The sequence below is a fragment of the Mesoplodon bidens genome (genome assembly GCF_964165515.1).
Source record: "Mesoplodon bidens genome assembly, chromosome: 19".
NCBI classification, from domain to species: domain Eukaryota; kingdom Metazoa; phylum Chordata; class Mammalia; order Artiodactyla; family Ziphiidae; genus Mesoplodon; species Mesoplodon bidens.
In genome coordinates, this window is record NC_138179.1 from 7530076 (window position 1) to 7550156 (window position 20081).

General features: G+C 37.9%; 1 protein-coding gene across 11 annotated transcripts in view; it reads right to left on the bottom strand.

Moving 5' to 3' along the window:
* Positions 1–20081, bottom strand: part of BCAS3 (BCAS3 microtubule associated cell migration factor) — a 576449-nt gene that overhangs the window by 298154 nt on the left and 258214 nt on the right. For all 11 annotated transcript variants that reach the window (XM_081218975.1, XM_081218976.1, XM_081218978.1 and 8 more), the window contains exons 18-19: positions 17819–17984; positions 15435–15535 (exon numbers count right to left, since the gene is read on the bottom strand). In XM_081218975.1, coding sequence (XP_081075101.1) covers positions 15435–15535; positions 17819–17984 — 267 coding nt within the window. The remainder of the gene's footprint in view (positions 1–15434; positions 15536–17818; positions 17985–20081) is intronic.

Genomic DNA, 20081 nt, shown 5'->3' on the forward strand with positions numbered 1-20081 from the left:
CTCCGTGGCATGTGGGATCTTCCCGGACCGGGGCACGAACCCGTGCCCCCTGCATCGGCAGGCGGACTCCCAACCACTGCGCCACCAGGGAAGCCCAGTTTAAGATTTTTACCTCTAAATAAATCAAAAAAATCATAGAGCCAAGAGGACTGGGGAAAGAATGAGATGGAGAATACTGCCTTACAACCATCGTATGCTTTTCTCTCCTTCCAAATGCAGGAGAACATTTTCCAAGGCTTGCTTTTCCCTCTACCGCTGCACAACGTACAACTACTAGAAAGAGGTGTCTCCTTATTATTAAGTCCTTGTCATTAGATACATACTAAAGTATTCATAGGTAAAAAGATACAAGAGTGGGTGGCTTTCTCACAATACTTTTATCCACCATACGTTAAAAAACAAAAGATTTTAAGAGAACGTAAGGAACAAGAGCAGCAGAATGTTAATTCTTCAAGCTGAGTAATAGGCAGACTCATTATACTATTCACTGTACTTCTGTGAATGTTTGAACATTTCCATAATAAAAAAAATGTTTTAAGTCTGTTGCATGAGTGAAAAAAACAGCGAACATTTCTTGACCCGCAGTTGGACACAGAGCCATCTTGATTCTTTTCTTGGCAAGACTAGGAGATCTATGAAGTATTCAGTTCTATGTTGTTTTCCCACAGCACCATACGTGTGAGAATCATCCATATTAGTACCTTTAGCTTTAGTATAACATTTAATTTCTATGCTCTATTACAAATTGCAACAGTCCGTCCTTCCGTCTCCCCTTTTCTCCCTCTTTCTTTTTTTGTAAAGATTTTTTTTTTTTTAGATTGTGTTGGGTCTTTGTTGCTGTGCATGGGCTTTCCCTAGTTGCGGCGAGCGGGGGCTACTCTTTGTTGTGGTGCGCGGGCTTCTCATTGCAGTGGCTTCTCTTGTTGCGGAGCACGGGCTCTAGGCATGCAGGCTTCATTAGTTGTGGCACACGGGCTCAGTAGCTGTGGCTCGCAGGCTCAGTAGTCGTGGCTCGCAGGCTCTAGACTGTAGGCTTAGATAGTTGTGGCGCACAGGCTTATTTACTCTGCTACATGTGGGATCTTCCCGGACCAGGGCTCGAACCCGTGTCCCCTGCATTGGCAAGCAGATTCTTAACCACTGCGCCACCAGGGAAGTCCCCTCTCCTTTCATTCTTTTTCTTTCTTCCTTTTCCTCTCCCTCCCTTTCTTCCTCTCTCATTGCCTTTTTTAAAAACAAATCACCTAAATAATATTACATGAACACATGTTCACTATAAACTTCAAAAAGTATGGAGTAAAAAACAAAAGGCTCACTGGAATAGTGAACAACGATTCTAATGACAAACTCAGAAAATCAAATGCCCTTCTGGCATTTCAGAAGTCTGGGGGTTGAGAATCTTACCTTTTGTGTAAAAGTTTCAGAGTTTTAAGGCAATTATCCAGAGTAAAGCCTTTCAGAATGCAGTGGACACCAAGAAAAATCCCAATTCCTATAAATTACTAAGGTATTGAAGATGCTCAAAACAAATAGGTCTAAGAGAAATTTTCATTTGCATCAATAAATTAGAATTGCTAAGAAAAATTTCTTTCTATAGGTTTGAAAGTGCTCATGTTAGAGCCATACTTGTCCAGATGACCACTTAAAAACAGAAGAGATAGGATTTACCACAAATGTTTTCTCTTCACTGTTGTTTGTTAACAACAAAGCTGTGCCGACTGATAGTATCTCAGTCATAAAGCTCTTGGAATAGATAGAGGCATGAGAGACCTCAGAGGAGAACAAGAACACTCTTTCTGTTAACACGACCGACAAACAAAAGCTAACCGTTGGTAAGTTTTTATTCTATCCAAGATAATGTGTAAAGCTTTTTGGATGCATTACCTCATTTAATCTAACACAATCTTGTAAGGTAGGTATCGTTCCCATTTTAATGGCAGGTAAACTAAAGCCCAGAGAGGTTAAGTTATCTGCCCAATGTCACCCAGCCAGCAAACAGCAGAAATGGAATTTAAAACTGCAAACTCCAAAGACCATGTTCTTAACCTGAAGTATAAACTGTTTCAACTCATCATGTCTTTACCTGGTAAGTTCATTATTTTAAATTAAAATGTTCATGTGAAACATCTGAGAGTTATTTATCCCCAAATATACACTATATCACCGATTTAGTCTCCATGATTCCTTTATTTCATATCTTAATATCATCATTTTTCTCATCTTAATAAACATCTATGTATACTGATCAGAGATACCGTATAAAGCTATCAAATAATGGGAAAAAATGACTGTGAACAGAAGTCCCAACACAAGGAAGTTACAGACATTCAAGGAAGCCTTACATGTAGTAACAGAAAAGAAAGTACTTTGGACCACACTTTACATTCTCTATAATACCTGAGGAATTAGAAGGTTTCATTTTAGAAAATATTGGTTTGGTTTTATACTTAAAGTATAAGTGACATAACCATGGGAGGACCACTGGTACCTAGGAACAGCCTTGGAAGGCAGCAGAGTGCCCAAGAGAAGAAAAAAACAGTAAACCCAAAATATTCTTATAAATCTCGGCTCTGACCCAGACTTGACATCATGTAAGGGAGGTTCTGATGCTCTTCATGTGGTCATAAAATACAAAGAAAGCATAGTAGAAAAGGCAAGAAACTAATGGTATAAAGGCACTCCAGTGTTTCTCATCTCTCCACCAACTTCCACAAAATCACATGGCAGAAAGCCTCCTGTCATATGACAATAAGCAGAACAGATTCAAACTGGAGAGAGACAATCCACGGCATTCACCCACTCCCTTATGCCTTGGTCATTCGGTTGGTTACCTTCAGAAAGAAAGACCATGAGAAAAAGAAGAAATTGAGTGATGATAAAAGCTCATACACCATCAAAGCAAAAAGTAAAGCTTTTGACTTAAATAAGATGAGACTCCAAGGGCAAGATGGACAGACAGGGGTGCAGCTGAGAACCGAGCAGAAAGGCTGAGTTTCCCTGATATTTTCTACCTTTCTGGAATAAGAACTAAAAACTATTATGCAGTCAGGAGGGCCTGAAACATATAACAGGGCAGAAATTATTATTTTTTTATGATTATGTAAAGGGCAGTGGCCAAGAGCAGCCCTTCTGTTAACAACAAAGAGGTGTAGGTAAACACATAAGCAATGCTACCATAAAGTGGAGATTTTTGTTTTAACAAAATCTATATTTATATGATTATATTTCTCATGGTTGAGAGCGGCTATAATTAATGGATTTCCCTCGTTCTCCTAATGCAGCCATTTGTCAATTCAAATACAGAATGTCCAATCAATTTTGATGTATTTAGTAAGCAATTTGTCAAATGGTGCTATAATCCAGTTAATATATTAATTCTTGTCATGGAGAGAGAGTTCTGACAACTACATGGTTTTCCATAACTGGTTTGGAGAGGAAAACCTGAGCTGGAACTCAACGGTCATTCTTTGGAGGTGACACCTCTGTGTCCTGGGGTCTGAGAGCATGCCACAGTACATCACTTAATAGGAAAACTGCTTTGCTGAACTAGACACCTGGGGTCTGTCTACTGGACAGTGTGGCTGCCAGTTCATTGTAATACTGGTTTTCTTTGAATGCCTGTGTGTTCCATATATTTTTAATAAATTGATCAAGCCAATATATGTGACACTAAAAATGCAAAGTATGTAAGCTTCCGAGAGAGGAACAAGGCTTTACCAATGAAATGTATGCATCTTAAACTTAAAAAGTACTCTTATAAACACTTTCCCCTATTCTTAATGTTTCTTCATATGAACTGCTAAAGAAGTGGCTCTCAATCTTTTATTTTCCTATCCCAACATCCTTCAGGTAAATGACTGACTCGTATCAGTACTTAACAGGGCACTGTACTGTTAAGGCCACACAGTTAGTAACCATTAGTCAAGACTCTTAGAAGGCCACCTTCAGCTTACACAGTGCGAAGCTCCGGACATGACAGTTTTCTTAGTTTATATTTCGTCCAATAATCACTACGTTATCTCCATCTTTTCCCCAAGTCTATCTATGCACTGGGGGCTGGAGAAAGAACCACGGAGATTTCAAGTAGGTGGCCCAAATTTACATCACAGAAGAAATCTGGACTATAGTGATCAAGGAAGTATCAAGTTGTTTCTCAAACTTTTCAGTGGGATATTTAATCACTACCAGTTTGGGCATGGCAGGCAATAGAAGACAGGTTTTTAAGGTACCACAGATAACCTCCGTGGGTGTATTTCGCAAATACTTTCCAAAGATGACGGCTCTATCCAATCACTATGTCCAAATCTTTCCATATTTCTCTATCAGGAAATGCAAAAGCAGACAGGAAGGCAATCCTTTCTAGAAAACAATACTGAAAAACATGGCAAAAAAATTTGTTTGAAACAGAAGAAAAAGAAAGAAAGAAAAGAGGAAAGGAACATTACATTCATCTTCCAGACATTAGGCTCCCCTTAGCACATTTATGAACCATGCAAGAGCAAATTGTCACAGTGATTTGGCACAAGGCTGTGTATTTAAAAACCTGCCATGTGCGCTAGTCCTCCAGACTACCAGACGTCCCATTGTTTGATGTGTCTGCTGAGAAAGGTGCCCTATGTGTCAGAAAAGCACATTGAATATTTTTCAATGACCCAGGGGGCAGAGGTCACTTATTATAAATGGATAATGAGACCTAATGCAGTGCTCTGAGTATGGACAATGAAAGGGTCTATCCATAGTCCCTGGTGGATTGGTCATTCAGGCTTTTATTTCCTCTGCACACTTAATGGAGTCAAACAATTGACAGAAATTCTATAGAGAAGGCTGAAACTGAGAGAAACAACTGTATTCTAACTCTGATAGACAGATACAAATAGTGACCCTGAAATGGCGCCAGAACTCCCATCATCACTAACGTAGCAGACAGCCGTAGCATTCCCCCTAAATTCCCATTTAGTCATTTGTTAGCAATTAACCTTTTACTGATGGACGTGATGGCACATCAAGCCACAAGCTCCTGCCAATATCAACCCATTACATTATTGCAGGTAAGCAGACACAGATCATTCTCTTTGGTCCCTTATTTTTGGAGAAAAAGGCAAACAGATATCCCTGTACCCTCCATCCTATATCCCGACTACCCAACTAACAAAATGCATATTCCGGGGTATCAGTATCTGAATATAAGAACCTTAAACTCTGGTGGGATAGAGTAAATGACAGCAGAAGCAGAGGTACTCATGGACCAGAGGCTTTATGACCAATAGATTATTTTTCTTTAATCTATCAGAATCATTGTTCTATCCCAGCCAAATCTGCCAATGCGATGGCAATGAATATTAATAGCATAAATGGAAAAGAATATACTGTCAACTGTACCTGAAAAAAAAGCAGGTCATAAAGCAACCTACAGGGCTTCCCTGGTGGCACAATCGTTAAGAATCCGCCTGCCAATGCAGGGGACGTGCGTTTGAGCCCTGGTCCCAGAAGATCCCACATGCTGCGGAGCAACTAAGCCCGTGCGCCACAACTACTGAGCCTGCGCTCTAGTGCTTGCGACCCACAACTACTGAGCCTGCAGGCCACAACTACTGAAGCCCACCTGCCTAGAGCCTGTGCTCCGCAACAAGAGAAGCCACTGCAATGAGAAGCCCGCTCACCGCAATGAAGAGTAGCCCCCGCTCACCACAACTAGAGAAAGCCCACACGCAGCAACGGAGACCCAATGCAGCCAAAAATAAATAAATAAAATAAATAAATTTATTAAAAATAAAAATAAAGCAACCTACAGGAACAGTAAGTTGTGATGTCACACAGTTGTGTAAAATAAAGTAAGCAAGATATTTAAAAGTACCAAAAAACCCTCTATAAAAACGTTTTTGTTTCGTTTCAATTTTAAGAACAATTATGACAGGAAGGTGGTTTGACATCATTTCTCCAAATGATAAATACTAAAGCAAATGACAGAAATGCCAAGACTTACTTCAGAATGGAGTATAGGTCATTATGTTGTAAAAGAGAGGACTTTTGATGGTGAAACATCTCAACAATAAACCAACGATGACAGAGAAACCCAATGAACTATTCCATAGGTGTGAAGATCTATGTAAAGATATGGGTATCAATAAAAAGCATGTATCCCATAAACACAAAGGGAAAGAAGAAGGAAAAGAGGGTACTCTAATCTAAACTTTTTGATTAACTATATGATATTTTTTCATTGAGGAAGAAAATGTATTCAATTTCATAATGTTCCCCAAATTATACAACATATATATGGCTAAATTCAGGGTCAGTATGTCTCAAACTTCTAGTGTCCTGAAGAAAAACACCATTCACTAAAATCATTTCTCTATGGAAGGACATGTCAGTGGATAAAATTAACTATAAATAAGAGAATCCATCAAATATAACTCAATATGAAGTGGTTTCTCAAGTACCTCAGATATTCAGACCTAGATAGAGCAGTATGACACACCCAATGACCAACAATGGACTATAAATACTCTATAAATAAGTCCTACATTACAAGTTTCCTCTACAGGAGAAAAACATTTCTTTCTTTCCCCTTCCACCCTACCCAATCTTGGGCAAATATTTATTATGGACAATGCAAGGAAATAGTGTTGAGTACCTCCACCGTACTTGGTACATACCACAACAACGATGCAATCCAGGATGTTAGGTTAAATCTAATGTGACACTCCAAAGAGAGCAGCTCAGAAAACTGCTGCACATTTAACTGCTTTGCCAGGGTACTGATAATGATCATGGCAGAGGAGAGCAATACTTTTTTCTTCCTTTTTTTATCAGTATGTTCAAAATAGATCACCACTGTATTGTAAAACCAACGAAACAAGACAGTAAAATAGGCTAAAAATGTCTTCAACTCTAAACCCAAAAGTGTGACTTTATATTACAAGGAAAAATATTTCCTATTTTTACTCTCACAGTTGTAGCCAGTAGGCCAGCAGCACAAAATTTAGTTGGGAATTAAGATCTCTAGAATCTAACCTTAAATACGCTGCCTACTTGTGTTTTTCATACTTCTATGGGTAAGACAAATTTCAATACTAGCTTTAGGTATTATCTACTTCATTATATATACAGATTTAAACAAAAGTGCTAGTAAAGTCCAAGTGATCAGTAAAGCAAAAACATTTTTAAAAAGGCGATATATCAATAGATAGCCCAGCTATTGAAAAGTAAGGTTTCAGGGGGAGCTTTTAGAATGATTAACACTGCCTTCTTACATGTTATGCTGTCTGTACCATAATGAAACCTCATCTCTTCTCTCTAAATTCTCTCTAGGATAAAATTATTTCAGAGAAAGCTTACATCAATTACTAATTATATATCCAAACAATCTCAGAAAGGAGCTCAAATCTATAAATACACACATGGAAGGTTCTGAGTTATTTCCAAGAACCTACTGAATATTACCACCAGGATACATACTGCATGCACCAAAACAGATGGAACACTGCAATCAGCAATTCTCCCTCCTACTCTAGGCAACATATTTCTCTTTAATGTTTCAATGAATGGCATAACCTACTGTTAAGCTAGTTATCCATTCCTCCTCACTTTTCTTCAGTAACCTCATATAGTGCCAAATCCTACAGAGGCAACTTGCTCAATTTCTCTGAAATTCAGCCACTTCTCTCCATCCCCCCTAACAATTAACTTCTTCCTTCTTTGAATTTCTTTCTTTTTTAACTTTTTATTTTATATTGGAATATAGCCTATTAAAAATGTTGTGATAGTGTCAGGGGCACAGCAAAGCGACTCAGCCATACATATACATGTATCCAGTCTCCCCAAGACTCCTCTCCCATCCAGGCTACCACATAACTCTGAGTGTACATGTCAATCCCAAACTCCCTAACTATCCCTTCCCTCTACCCTCCCACCCCTGGTAACCATAAGTTCATTCTCTAAGTCTGTGAGTCCCTTTCTGCTTTATAAATACGTTCATTTGTATCACTTCTTTTTAGATTCCACGTATAAGCGATAAACGATATTTCTCTTTCTCTGTCTGACTTACTTCACTCAGTATGACAATCTCTAGATCCATCCATGTTGCTGCAAATGGCATTATTTCATTCTTTTTTTATGGTTGAGTAATATTCCATTGTATATATGTACCACATCTTCTTTATCCATTCCTCTTTCAAGGGACATTTCAGTTGCTTCCATGCCTTGGCTATTGTAAATAGTGCTGCAATGAACACTGGGGTGCGCGTATCTTTTCAAATTATGGTTTCCTAAGTCATTTCTGTCCCAGCAGCTATGGCTTGAATTCTCTGTACCTCCTTCATCCTTCACCATCCTTTCTATACCAATTAATACATGCTATTAACAAGCACTTATCACAATGTGTTACAGATACTCATCTACATGTTTTTTATTTCTATTTATGTTAGGGAACGTAATGAGTCAAAAGTAAAGGCAGCAGAACTGGTTTAATGTAATATCAAGACAATACATAGGATTTAAGGACCAGAAATGTAAAAAATAATTAAGGTCACCCATATCTACTACTGGCCACATAAAAGAGACTAGATTTACATTATCTCCTAAAATAATTAAATTAGTCTTAAGCAAAAGGTTATTTTGAACCCTCCATAACAAAGCTTAAAAATAAACAAAGAAAGAATCAAATTTATTCCAAGTAACTTGACTACATCCTAGGAAAACAGAATAATCCACCGCTCAACAACATGAAACCAAAAATGCCCAGCATCCTATCAAAAATCATTAGGCACATAAAGAAGCAGGAAAGCACACCAAGAAGAAAAATCAATCAATAGCAAAAAACCCCAAGCAATACCAGGGTGAAAAGAATTAGCACACAAGGACTCTAAAACAACAATTACAAAATATATGTCTCGTATGTTCAAACAGGTACACGATGCGGAAAGAAATGAAAGATATAAAAGAACATCCAAATGGAACCTATAGATGAAAAATATGGTATCTGGAATGAAGAATGTGTTGAATAAAATAGCAGATTAGACAGCAGAACAGAAGACAATATATATAAATACATAGAAATACAAACTATACAAAACCAAACAGAGTGAAGGAAAGAGAATTTTTTAACTGAACAAAGAATCAGCGAGCTGGGAAAATATCAAGTTGTCAACAGACATATAATTGGAGTCACAAAAGGAGAGAAGCAGAGTGACAGAAAAAAATTTGAAGATGTAACTGCATTAAAATTTTCAAATCTGATGAAAATTAAAATTCACAGATTGAAGAATCTCACAGACTCCAAGCAGAAGAAAACCACACCACAATGTTATGGTTTAAATACTTTTTCCTATTTTTCTATATTATTTCTATTGTTTTTATGTTTTCTATTTCCTTGATTTCACTCATCTTTATTATTTCCTTTTTTGGGCTTTAATTCGCTCTACTTTACTAGTTTCTGAATGTGAAAGCTGAGTCACTGATTTCATTTTATAACATGGGCATTTAGTCCTATAAATTTCACCTTGAGTAGTGATTTAGTGCCATCCCACAAATATTTCATTTTTCTATGAAGTTTTTATTTTGAAAGAATTACAGATTCATAAGAAGTTGCTAAAATAGTAATCAACGGTTCCATCACCATAAAGATCTACTGAACCCTTTATGGTCAGATTCAACACCCTCCCTCGTACTCTGTCTCTCCGCATGATGTTCTTAAGAATCATCCAACTTGTTGCATGTATTTATACTTCAATCTATTATTTTTTTCCCTGAATAGTAGTCTAAGATAGGGATGTGTTCTGTTTTCATTTTCATTCAGCTAAAAATAATCCTAATTTCCCTTTTGACTTTTCCTGTGAACCATGTATCATGTAGAAGTGCATTGTTTAGTTTCCAAATATTTGTAGATTTCCCAGAGACCTGTTAATCATTTCTTATTTAATTCCATTGTGGTCAGAGAATATACATACTTTGTATAACTTGAAAGCTTTTAAACTTATTGAGACTTGTTTTACGGCCCAGAAGAAGGTCTCTATTTGTCAATGCTCCCTGTGCACTTGAAAAGAACGTACGTTCTACTGTTGTTGGCTGGAGTATTCTACTTAGTCTTATATTAATGTAGCAAGCGAGGGTTTAAAGTGGGTTTCTCCAGACTGGTGGTTGCCAAGGGGGAGGAAGTTGGGGTTAGCAGATATAAGCTTTTATATATAGAACGGATAAACAACAAGGTCCTACTGTAGAGCACAGAGAACTATATTCCATATCCTATGATAAACCATAATGGAAAGGAATATTTAAAAAAAGAATATATAACTTAATCACTTTGCTGTACAGCAGAAATTAACACAACACTTTAAGTCAACTATACTTCAATAAAAAAATGCTGATTAAAAAAAAGTGGGGGCTTCCCTGGTGGCACAGTGGTTGAGAGTCTGCCTGCCGATTCAGGGGACATGGGTTCGTGCCCCGGTCCAGGAAGATCCCACATGCCGCGGAGCGGCTAGGCCCGTGAGCTATGGCCGCTGAGCCTGCGCGTCTGGAGCCTGTGCTCCGCAACGGGAGAGGCCACGACAGTGAGAGGCCCGCGTACCGCAAAAAAAAAAAAAAAGTGGGTTTCTCCTAAGTAGCATATAGCTGGGGTTTAATTTTTGATCCATGACTTGTTTAGATGTTTAGACCATTTATAACTAATGTGAGCATCGACATGCTTAGGGTTACATCAACTTGCTTATTTGTTAACATTTTATTTCCTTTTTGAGCACTTAGGTTGTTTTTTTTATTTCATTATATACATCTTTAACAACCTTCAAATGTTGTTGAAGTCACATACACTATAAAAACTTACAATAGTATAGTTCCATTTCCCACACTCCTGGCCTTTATGCTACCGTTGTCACACACACACACACACACACACACACACACACACACACACACACACACACACACACACACACACACACACACACACACGTATGTATGTGTTTTAAAGACCACAATACATTGATACTATTTTTGTGTTAACAGTGAATTATATTTGAAAGAGAGTTAAATAATTAACAAAAAAACCCACATATATGCTTTAACCATTTTCAGTGTTCTTCATTCCCTTCCATCTAGTGTCAAAGGCTCTCCCCACCTTTCCTATAATGCCTTTATAAGTAGAGAAAAACAATTATATCCCCAATAAAACATTGGGGGGGGTTCTATGGATCCCAGTCACCTTTCTATTGTGTATCAAAGCTGTATTTCTGTTGAGTGATCCTTTGTTACCATTTAACAAAGAAAACTCAGTAAGCTTAGGGAGGAACTTCTCACAAACCCATGGATTATCTTGGAAGTTCAAAGTCTGACCTACCCCCAACAAAGCTAGTTAATGTCAGCAACTTAAAAAATACTGCTGCTGCCAAATTACCTGAAAGAAAAGGAGGAAACATTATTTTTGCCCTAAATAAAACTTTCCCAAGTAAGCCCTGTTTCTAATTTACAATTTGGGAAGCTCTGAAGCAGACTAAAGAAAAAGCATTGTCTACTCTGGGATCACATTCAAAGCTGGTTGATATTTGTTAGTCTCGTCTAATGTTTATCTTTGTTTTTGGCAAAGAAATACACTGAAATAAAAAGCCTATTTTAGAAAAGGTAACTATAGCATGTGTTTTTTTTTTTTTTTGGAAGGAAGAAAATACACCGTTAGCACAAAAATCACTAATCACCACTACTATAATCTTTTTATAAAAGATTCCCAAGATTTCTTATGACCCAGGCAAAACTTTTTTTTTATATTAGATTCTTGACTTTTACCTTTACTGGGCTATATAGCAAGATTAGATTACCATCTGCATATCCCCTTTGCACACATAAACTAGTCAATCTACTCAAACCATATGACTTTTTTTGCTTATTCTAAACAGTGATTTCTTATGGCTTAACCTCCTAATGACAAAGGAGTGATTTCTACCTCCATAGCGAGGAGCTCTTGTAAGGAGCAGGCTACTGAGTCAATTTATGATACACCCAAATTGCTCAATTTTGTATCATTCCATTCAATTAATATGGGTAGGAAGTGTGACTACAGTTAATACAAAATTTGGAGTTTTAACTTACTTCACTAAATTTAGGTAAGAAGTCTTTAGTGTTCAGGCAGGTTTCCCTTTCCCTTACCACCAGTCACCCTTTTGCCACATATGCAGAACTTTGTTTACAACAAGTGGTGTATTTATTATGATCACAGGGCTGAAAGGGGAGTGGGGATTCCTTGCTAAACATCCTGCTCTCCTACTCTCCTCTCCCTGAGACAAAGTCTCTTTCGCATTTCCATTTACATCATTCTTTGTCCACTATTATTATAATTTCCGGAGTTTGTATAAGTCTGCTTCACTTGATCCACAGATCCAGATACAACCAAAGAAAATACTGACAACATTTGTGAAGTGTGCATTACAGTTTTACTCCAAATGGTTATATTTGAAAATACCTTCATAATATATTTATCAACAGTTTGCAGGTTGGGAAATAAGAAGTGATTTTCAATATGGTTAAATAAAACAAAAAACCTCCTGCCACCAGGTACAGTATACACATCATCTTTTCAAATGGCTTCAGTAAGGGAAACCGGAGAGAAAGTCAAGCAAGAAGGTAATAAGAAAGTCTTCTTAATGAGGCTCTAACTTAGAGAGGGCTCAACAGATGGGTAGGCAAAGGCATTCTCTCTAAACTGGCTCCAGCATTGCTTTTACCAATTATATTTCAGCTCTTACTCCTCTGATGCAGATGTCCATGTTTTGCATATTTAATTGCTTCAGTCGTGAAATATACTATCTTGTCGAGGACTCTCAATCAAATAGCCTTTCTTTTTTTTTTGCGGTACGCGGGCCTCTCGCTGCTGTGGCCTCTCCCGTTGCAGAGCACAGGCTCCGGACGCGCAGGCTCAGCGGCCATGGCTCACGGGCCTAGCCGCTCTGCGGCATGTGGGATCTTCCCGGACCAGGGCACGAACCCGTGTCCCCTGCATCGGCAGGTGGACTCTCGACCACTGCGCCACCAGGGGAGCCCCAAATAGCCTTTCTTTATGTTGAAAACATGACTTTAAAAATCCAGGCTAAATCTGTGTCTCTACTGTCAATGTAAAGAAGCAATATAATAATTATTACAGAATTACCTGCCTCTTAGGTATTTTTTAACTTATTAAGTTATATCTATAGTAACATTTCACTAGATAAGAGGAAACATAATAATTATGTCACTTAGATATATGACAGACATATTAAGTCTATCACTTAGATGACAGATCTGGCAACATCGTCAAAATCACATATTCAGAATAGGGATTCCATTGTTAAGTCCCTGAAGTCTAATATTTGAAAATACGCACTTCTGAGATAAGAAACAAAGGTTCAGAATGATGCTTAAATGTATAGATTATTTTACAGTTTTTAAAGGACTTTAGTTAGCATCACTTCACTGACCACAGTAACACCTTCATAAGAGAAAGTATCTTACTGATACTTTATAGTTTTCAAGTTATTGAGAGGTGGTCTAGAACTGGAAACTAGGCCTTTTCATCCTTATCCCAATGCTAGTCCATCGGGAGTTCAAAAGGTCTCACATAAAATGCATTATATTATGTATTTTATTTAGAAACCATAGAATCATCAGTGACTGCTTTCTTTCAAATTGTCTAATTCTGTTCTAGTCCAACTGGGCAACATCTCATGGGTCTGTCCTGTCTTCTCTGTAAACAGCCTGAACTAAAGCCTCTCATCTTGCTCCAGGATCACTGTGCCTCTACTTCCCTGCAACCCACTGAAACTCTTATTACAACACTGCCAGGGTGATCCTTCTAAGATGCAGTTCTGATGGTGTCGTTCCAATGCTTGAAAACAACTGATGGCTTGCTACTGCCTACAGTGGCGGTTCTTCAACCATGCAAGGAGAGCTGCTAAAATAAAGTCATATCCATCAGCTCAATTCACTGGAACAAAAAAATTAAGGAATAGAGACAGTTGCTTTTTTATTTTTTTCCCCATATCTTTTTCTCACATATCTGGGACTTGCTACTGTTTGTCTACTGAGCAGACCTATCAAAATAACTAAACAAAGAAAACCAATATTAATTCTGAAAAAGTTACCTACACTTAATCCAACAATTGGTTATTTTCACCCCTATTGAGAAGTAGGGGGAAACGTTCTCGTGAACATTGATATTACATAAATGTCATGTATTTTCCAAGTCATATGATAGAGTTAAATATATGCTTAGATAACCTAGACCCTAACAACTTTTATGTACTCTGCTTCTTGGAACCAGAAAACCACTTACCTATTATCCCTCTGTGAAAGCTTTGGCAACTTAAGTCACTGCCCTCATAATTCAATGTATAACCCTTCACTGATGCACCTGCCTCATTTCCTTTTATCTTTTAACACCTGTCTCCCGAATTAGATACTGAATTCATTGAGGACAGAAGCAACATACTATTCTCATTTAAACCACAAGTTCCTGACACATAGAAGTCACTCAATAAATACATGAAGAGGAGAATCAGCGAGTTCTTTTATACAAGAGAATGAGACTGCCAACTATTTGTTACAATTATAGAGTTTCGTAACTTTAGAGCAAAGTCAATACACTTTCTCTGTTTCCAGCATAACATATAACACACTATAAACATAAAATAAAATTGTTTTACAAATATTTTACTTCATGCTGCATAATACAGCTAGGCAAGAAATTAAGTCTGATTCAACAAAACTCCATTAAAAACATGTCAGTGTTGATTTTCAGAAAGTTTCTTAAAAACATGCAGTACTCAGAGCCATCAAGTAAAATTAAGGATCCAGTGAATTCTACAAAACTGAATTATAATTGTAAAGAATTTTTAATTCTATGACCATAAACTGGATAATAAATATTAAATTATCTTTTCAGGCCTCACCTACAAAGAAGGCTGTTTCTAGTTCAATCTACATTTTCTCTCCTTAAGTAAAAAAAGAATCCAGACCAATCTCTACAAATGTTAGGGCTTAGGTATAAAAGTAAAAAACCAAAATCCTGATGGAGCTGGAATCACTACTTCATTATTGCAAGTAAAATTCTACAAAGCGAAAAGCCTGCTGATACAATTTTCACAGTGAAAAGTGCTTAACTTTTTTCATGTCAGAAATAAATTCCAATTTCATGAAACTTTATTATATCCTAGTATCCTCATTAAAAAAAAAAAAAATTTGAGCCCACCAGATATCTCATGGCCAGGGAATGTGAACAGCTAGAGGCATACTTAATGTGTGCTAAAGCTTATGGTATACATTTGTATTAAATATCTAACTTGCCTCAGTCTGATTACTTACGGCCTCTGGCCTATGGACCAGTGGTAATATGCATGGTTGCATTAAAAGTCAGCATTTTAAAATGAAAGCTCAAAATACTCTATGGAAGGAAAAAAATGAGAACTACTCACGGCCAGCAAGCAGGAACTGATAATACTGTACTGCATCTGCAGCGAGGAGCAGAGGGTGGTTTGCGTTAAATGGTGGTTGCAATTCATTCCATTGAGGAGTTCTAAGGAAACAGCAGAAGAATATTAATATTCAGGCTTAATAGATGGGATGTAAATCACCATCACTGTCACCACTTACAGACATTGATATAAACTCACACTATCTTTGTAATCATTAAAACGAACTTGTTGGAGTGCTGAAACCTGAAACACAAGGCCATCTGCTTAGAAAGAATAAAAAGGTGGCAGTGAGTCATACAAATTACATACAGCCAATATTAGTTTAAAGCAGACGACCCTTCAATACGATAGACAAGACATTCAAAACACTGAACAGAGAGGAAGTGTGGAATTCAAATGTCACAATTTATTTTTACCTAATTTCTGACACTTGTTAGAGCTCTCTATTCTTAGAATATGTATACATTTTAAAATAAAATAAAAGCAGATAAAAATGGCTTAAAAACACACAGTTAGGGGCTTCCCTGGTGGCGCAGTGGTTCGGAGTCTGCCTGCCAATGCAGGGGACACGGGTTCGAGCCCTGGTCTGGGAAGATCCCACATGCCGCGGAGCAACTAAGCCCGTGTGCCACAACTACTGAGCCTGTGCGTCTGGAGCCTGTGCTCCGCAACAGGAGAGGCCGTGACAGTGAGAGGCCCGCACACCGCGATGAAGAGTGGCCCCCGCTCGCCGCAACTGGAGAAAGCCCTCGCACAGAAACGAAGACTCAACACAGCCAAAAATAAATAAATAAATTTAAAAAAAAAAAAAAAACAAAAAAAAAAAAACACACAGTTAATGGTTGGCTTATTAAAGACCTAATTAGCATCTGAATGCCAAAATAAGCCACTTATTTCAATGATGATGCAGTAATTTTAATTAGACCTGCCCATTCCTAAATAGCTTGATAAATAAGATACTGATCAATCAATCCAGTGCAGTAAAGTACTAGTAAAGAATGGTAGAGCCTCCAAAAATCAATATAAGAATATTTTTAAATGTCATAAGGAGAGAGATCATTTTCATATCCATTTTTGTTTGTTTCCTTCCATATATGTCAGGACCAATTTTTTCTGTCTCTCCTATACTATTGTACACGATACTGAATGGATTTTATCCTAGATCTTATTTCTCTGTCTTTATACTAGATTATAAAGGTTCTAATGATTATGTACTTTTGAGAAGGACTCTAATTGTTAATAAACATTTTTACAGTGATAAACCATTATATCTTGGGGAATCACTTCAAAGGAAACCTTCCAATCTATTTATATTAGTTTCCATTCCCCATAATGGCTATCTCAATGTACTTTCTACTTGCAGTGAGCATGAGACTGGAAATAGGGGAAGCACTAAAGCTCTTTATGTGGGATAGGAGAAAAAAAACAAGTCCTAGAAAAGGTAACTCAAAGATGTGAGGAGAAAGAAGTTCAAAGGGAGGTATTCTCCAAGGCATACACCAAAGACAACTGAATACATAGGACCACACAAAAATTTGTACATGAATATTCTCAGGAGCATAATTCATGACAACTAAACTGTGGAAATGCCCATCAACTGATGAATGGATAAACAAAATGTGGTATATCCATGCAATGGAATATTATTTGGCCATAAAAAAGGAATGAAGTTCTGCTACATGCTGCAACATGGATACACCTTAAAAACATTATACTAAGTAAAGGAAATCAGATGAAACAGGTCACATTTTGCATGATTCCGTTTACATGAGATGTCCAGAGTAGGCAAATCCAGAGACAGGAGATAAACTGGTGGTTGCCTAGGGCTGAAGGGTTGAAGGAAAATGGGGGGAGGAAATGACTGCTAATGGGTATGGGATTTCTTTGGGGGGTGATGAAAATTGATTGTGGTGATGGATGCACGACCTAGTGAAAATTCACTTTAAGTGGGTGAATTGTATTATATGTATTACATGTAAATTATATCTCAATTAGAAAAGGAATGAATTATCAAAAAACACAACAGGGATAAATCAAAATAATTTTGCTGGGAGAAAGAAGACAAAAAGACCATGCACTCTGATTCCATTTATATAAAATTCTAGAAATTATAAACTGATCTATAGTGACAGAGAACAGACCAGTGGTTGCCTGGGGCTCAGTGGGTGAAGTGGGGATAAAGGGGGGCAGGTGAGAGATTAGAAAGAGGCATAAGAAAACATTTGAGGTGATGGATATATTTATAATGTTAATTATGGGGATGATTTCACAGCTGTATACATACGTCAAACCTTACCAAATTGTACACTTTTAATATTTTATATCTCAACAAAGCTGTTAAAAAAAAAAAACCCAAAAAACAAAAAAACAAAAAGAGATACTACCTAACCAGAGTCCAGCTGGCTCGGGGAGATGTCATCATTTCCAGTGGGGTGTCATCGCTGATCTTGGGTGCAGTGCTAAGCGGTCGTGGCTCCATCATGTGCTCCACTAAGTTCCCGTAGCAGCTAATAATGTAGAGGGATTCAACTACAACTTGTTTGGACTGATCTACAAAACAGGAAAACAGATCCTGGATATGTGATATTGGCATAAAAGGAGCACAGCATCATTTTTACAAGTTATTGACCCTTCAGTCTGTTCCTGAGGTTGCTGAGGGAAAATAAGAAGGCAGGAACTTTTTCACATGGTGCCTGCTCCTTGCCTAAAAATTGTCTCTTATAAGTAGATGCTAACGAATATGAAAAGTTCTATGCTATCAAAATATTTTTAAATTTAAGCAATTTATTTCAAGAATGACATAAATATACTCAAAATTCTAGTCTGCTCAAACAATATTATACAGTCTTTTGTATTTGCCTGCAGTGTAGTCATTTGTCCCACATTACGAAAAATGAATGGTATCAGGTGGGACAGGGAAGGACTGACAGAAAAGGAACCCTGTATGGACTAAGATTTAGTTACACTGGACGCACCAACTCAACTGCAGGAGAGACCCTTTGCCCAAATCAGCCTAACTTCTCATCTACTCTCTCTCAGAAAACTTCCTCCTTTAAATTTCTGGATTAAAACAGACAAATGAAAAAAACACACACGTCCTCCTCCCCCAAATCCTCTTCCTTCTTTCCTCCCATGGCAAATGAAGCCCAGTCATACATTGAGGTCAGGTGCTGAATATGGATCTAATCAAATGACTTTATAAGGAGTACACATGTCCTCACTACCAAACCAGGTTTAGTCCTCTATCTTGGGTTTTACAGTAAACCTAGGAGCATATAAAATCCCTCATGAATGCTGGGTGGGTTACCTTATCTCTATGCCAGAGGACTCGATTACAGCTGCTTTGAGAAAATGGCTAATGAGCAGTAGTGGGACATAAAGGAGTAGCAAGTTAAAAGGGTAATTAGAACAGAAGCGAGAAGCATTTGAAATTGAGCTTCACAGAGGGTTTTAACTAGTAACAAAAAGTCATTTCGATAGCATCATTAAAGCTGAGGAGGTAACAAAAAAATAAAGATGGGATAAGAAAATGGAAGGCTTGCATACTTTACTGTATCCTCTCCCACTTAGGTAAAGAGCCTGCTGTGCCTGGGATCCTATTTCCAAGGAAAGGGCCACTGAAAGGCGATAACAAGGGAAAGGGCTGACGTCTGACTGCCAGTATTAAGCGTAAGGGAGAGCCATTTTGCCAAGAACAATACAGCCTGTGGAACCTGTCAGAAAAGTACCTCGCTAACAACTCGGTTTCTGACCTACTTTAATAGTATCACAATAATAAGAGGAAATTTTTAACACTCAAAATTAAACACTTGGTCCACGAATGCAGGCACTCTTTTCTAAACAGAAACAATGAGGAATCACATACTAAAAGAGTAATTATATAAGTTGACTCTGGTGGTCAAAGGAGAGATTTAAAAAACAACAACACTATATAAGTTCAAAGGGACAATGGTTACCATAAAAGATGATTCTCATTTCTGAGTGGGAGCCTGTTTTTATCCTTTAATTTATAACATGGCAGAGTTGTTGTACATTTTTTTTTTTTTTTTTTTTTTTTGCGGTACGAGGGCCTCCCACCGCTGCGGCCTCTCCCGTTGCGGAGCACAGGCTCCAGACGCGCAGGCCCAGCAGCCACGGTTCACGGGCCCAGCCGCTCCGCGGCACGCGGGACCCTCCCAGACCAGGGCACGAACCCGCGTCCCCTGCATCGGCAGGCAGACTCCCAACCACTGCGCCACCAGGGAAGCCCGAAGATTATTTTTTAAGGACAGATTTAGCATTAGAAAACCTGGGTTCAAACTCTGATACCATAACCTACTAACTAGTGATTTTAGCTAAATTATTTAAACTTACTGATCTCGAATTCTTCATCTCTAAAATAGGGATAACAATGTTTTTCCTCTCCACACTTTATAGACAATGGCATGAAATTAGTTTGAGAAAAATGTAAAAGCTACATATAATGGTATGGGACTGTCAGCACTGAGAACACCTGTACATTGTCACCAGCAAAACAAAATAAAAACACTCAGTGGGCAATTTATTCCACATTTATAGTGAGAGGATAGCCTGTCTTCTTGAGACTTGAGTAGTTGAGGAGAGACATGCTAACTGAGTGGGAAAATTTTTTTCTACTGTTGGGCTCAA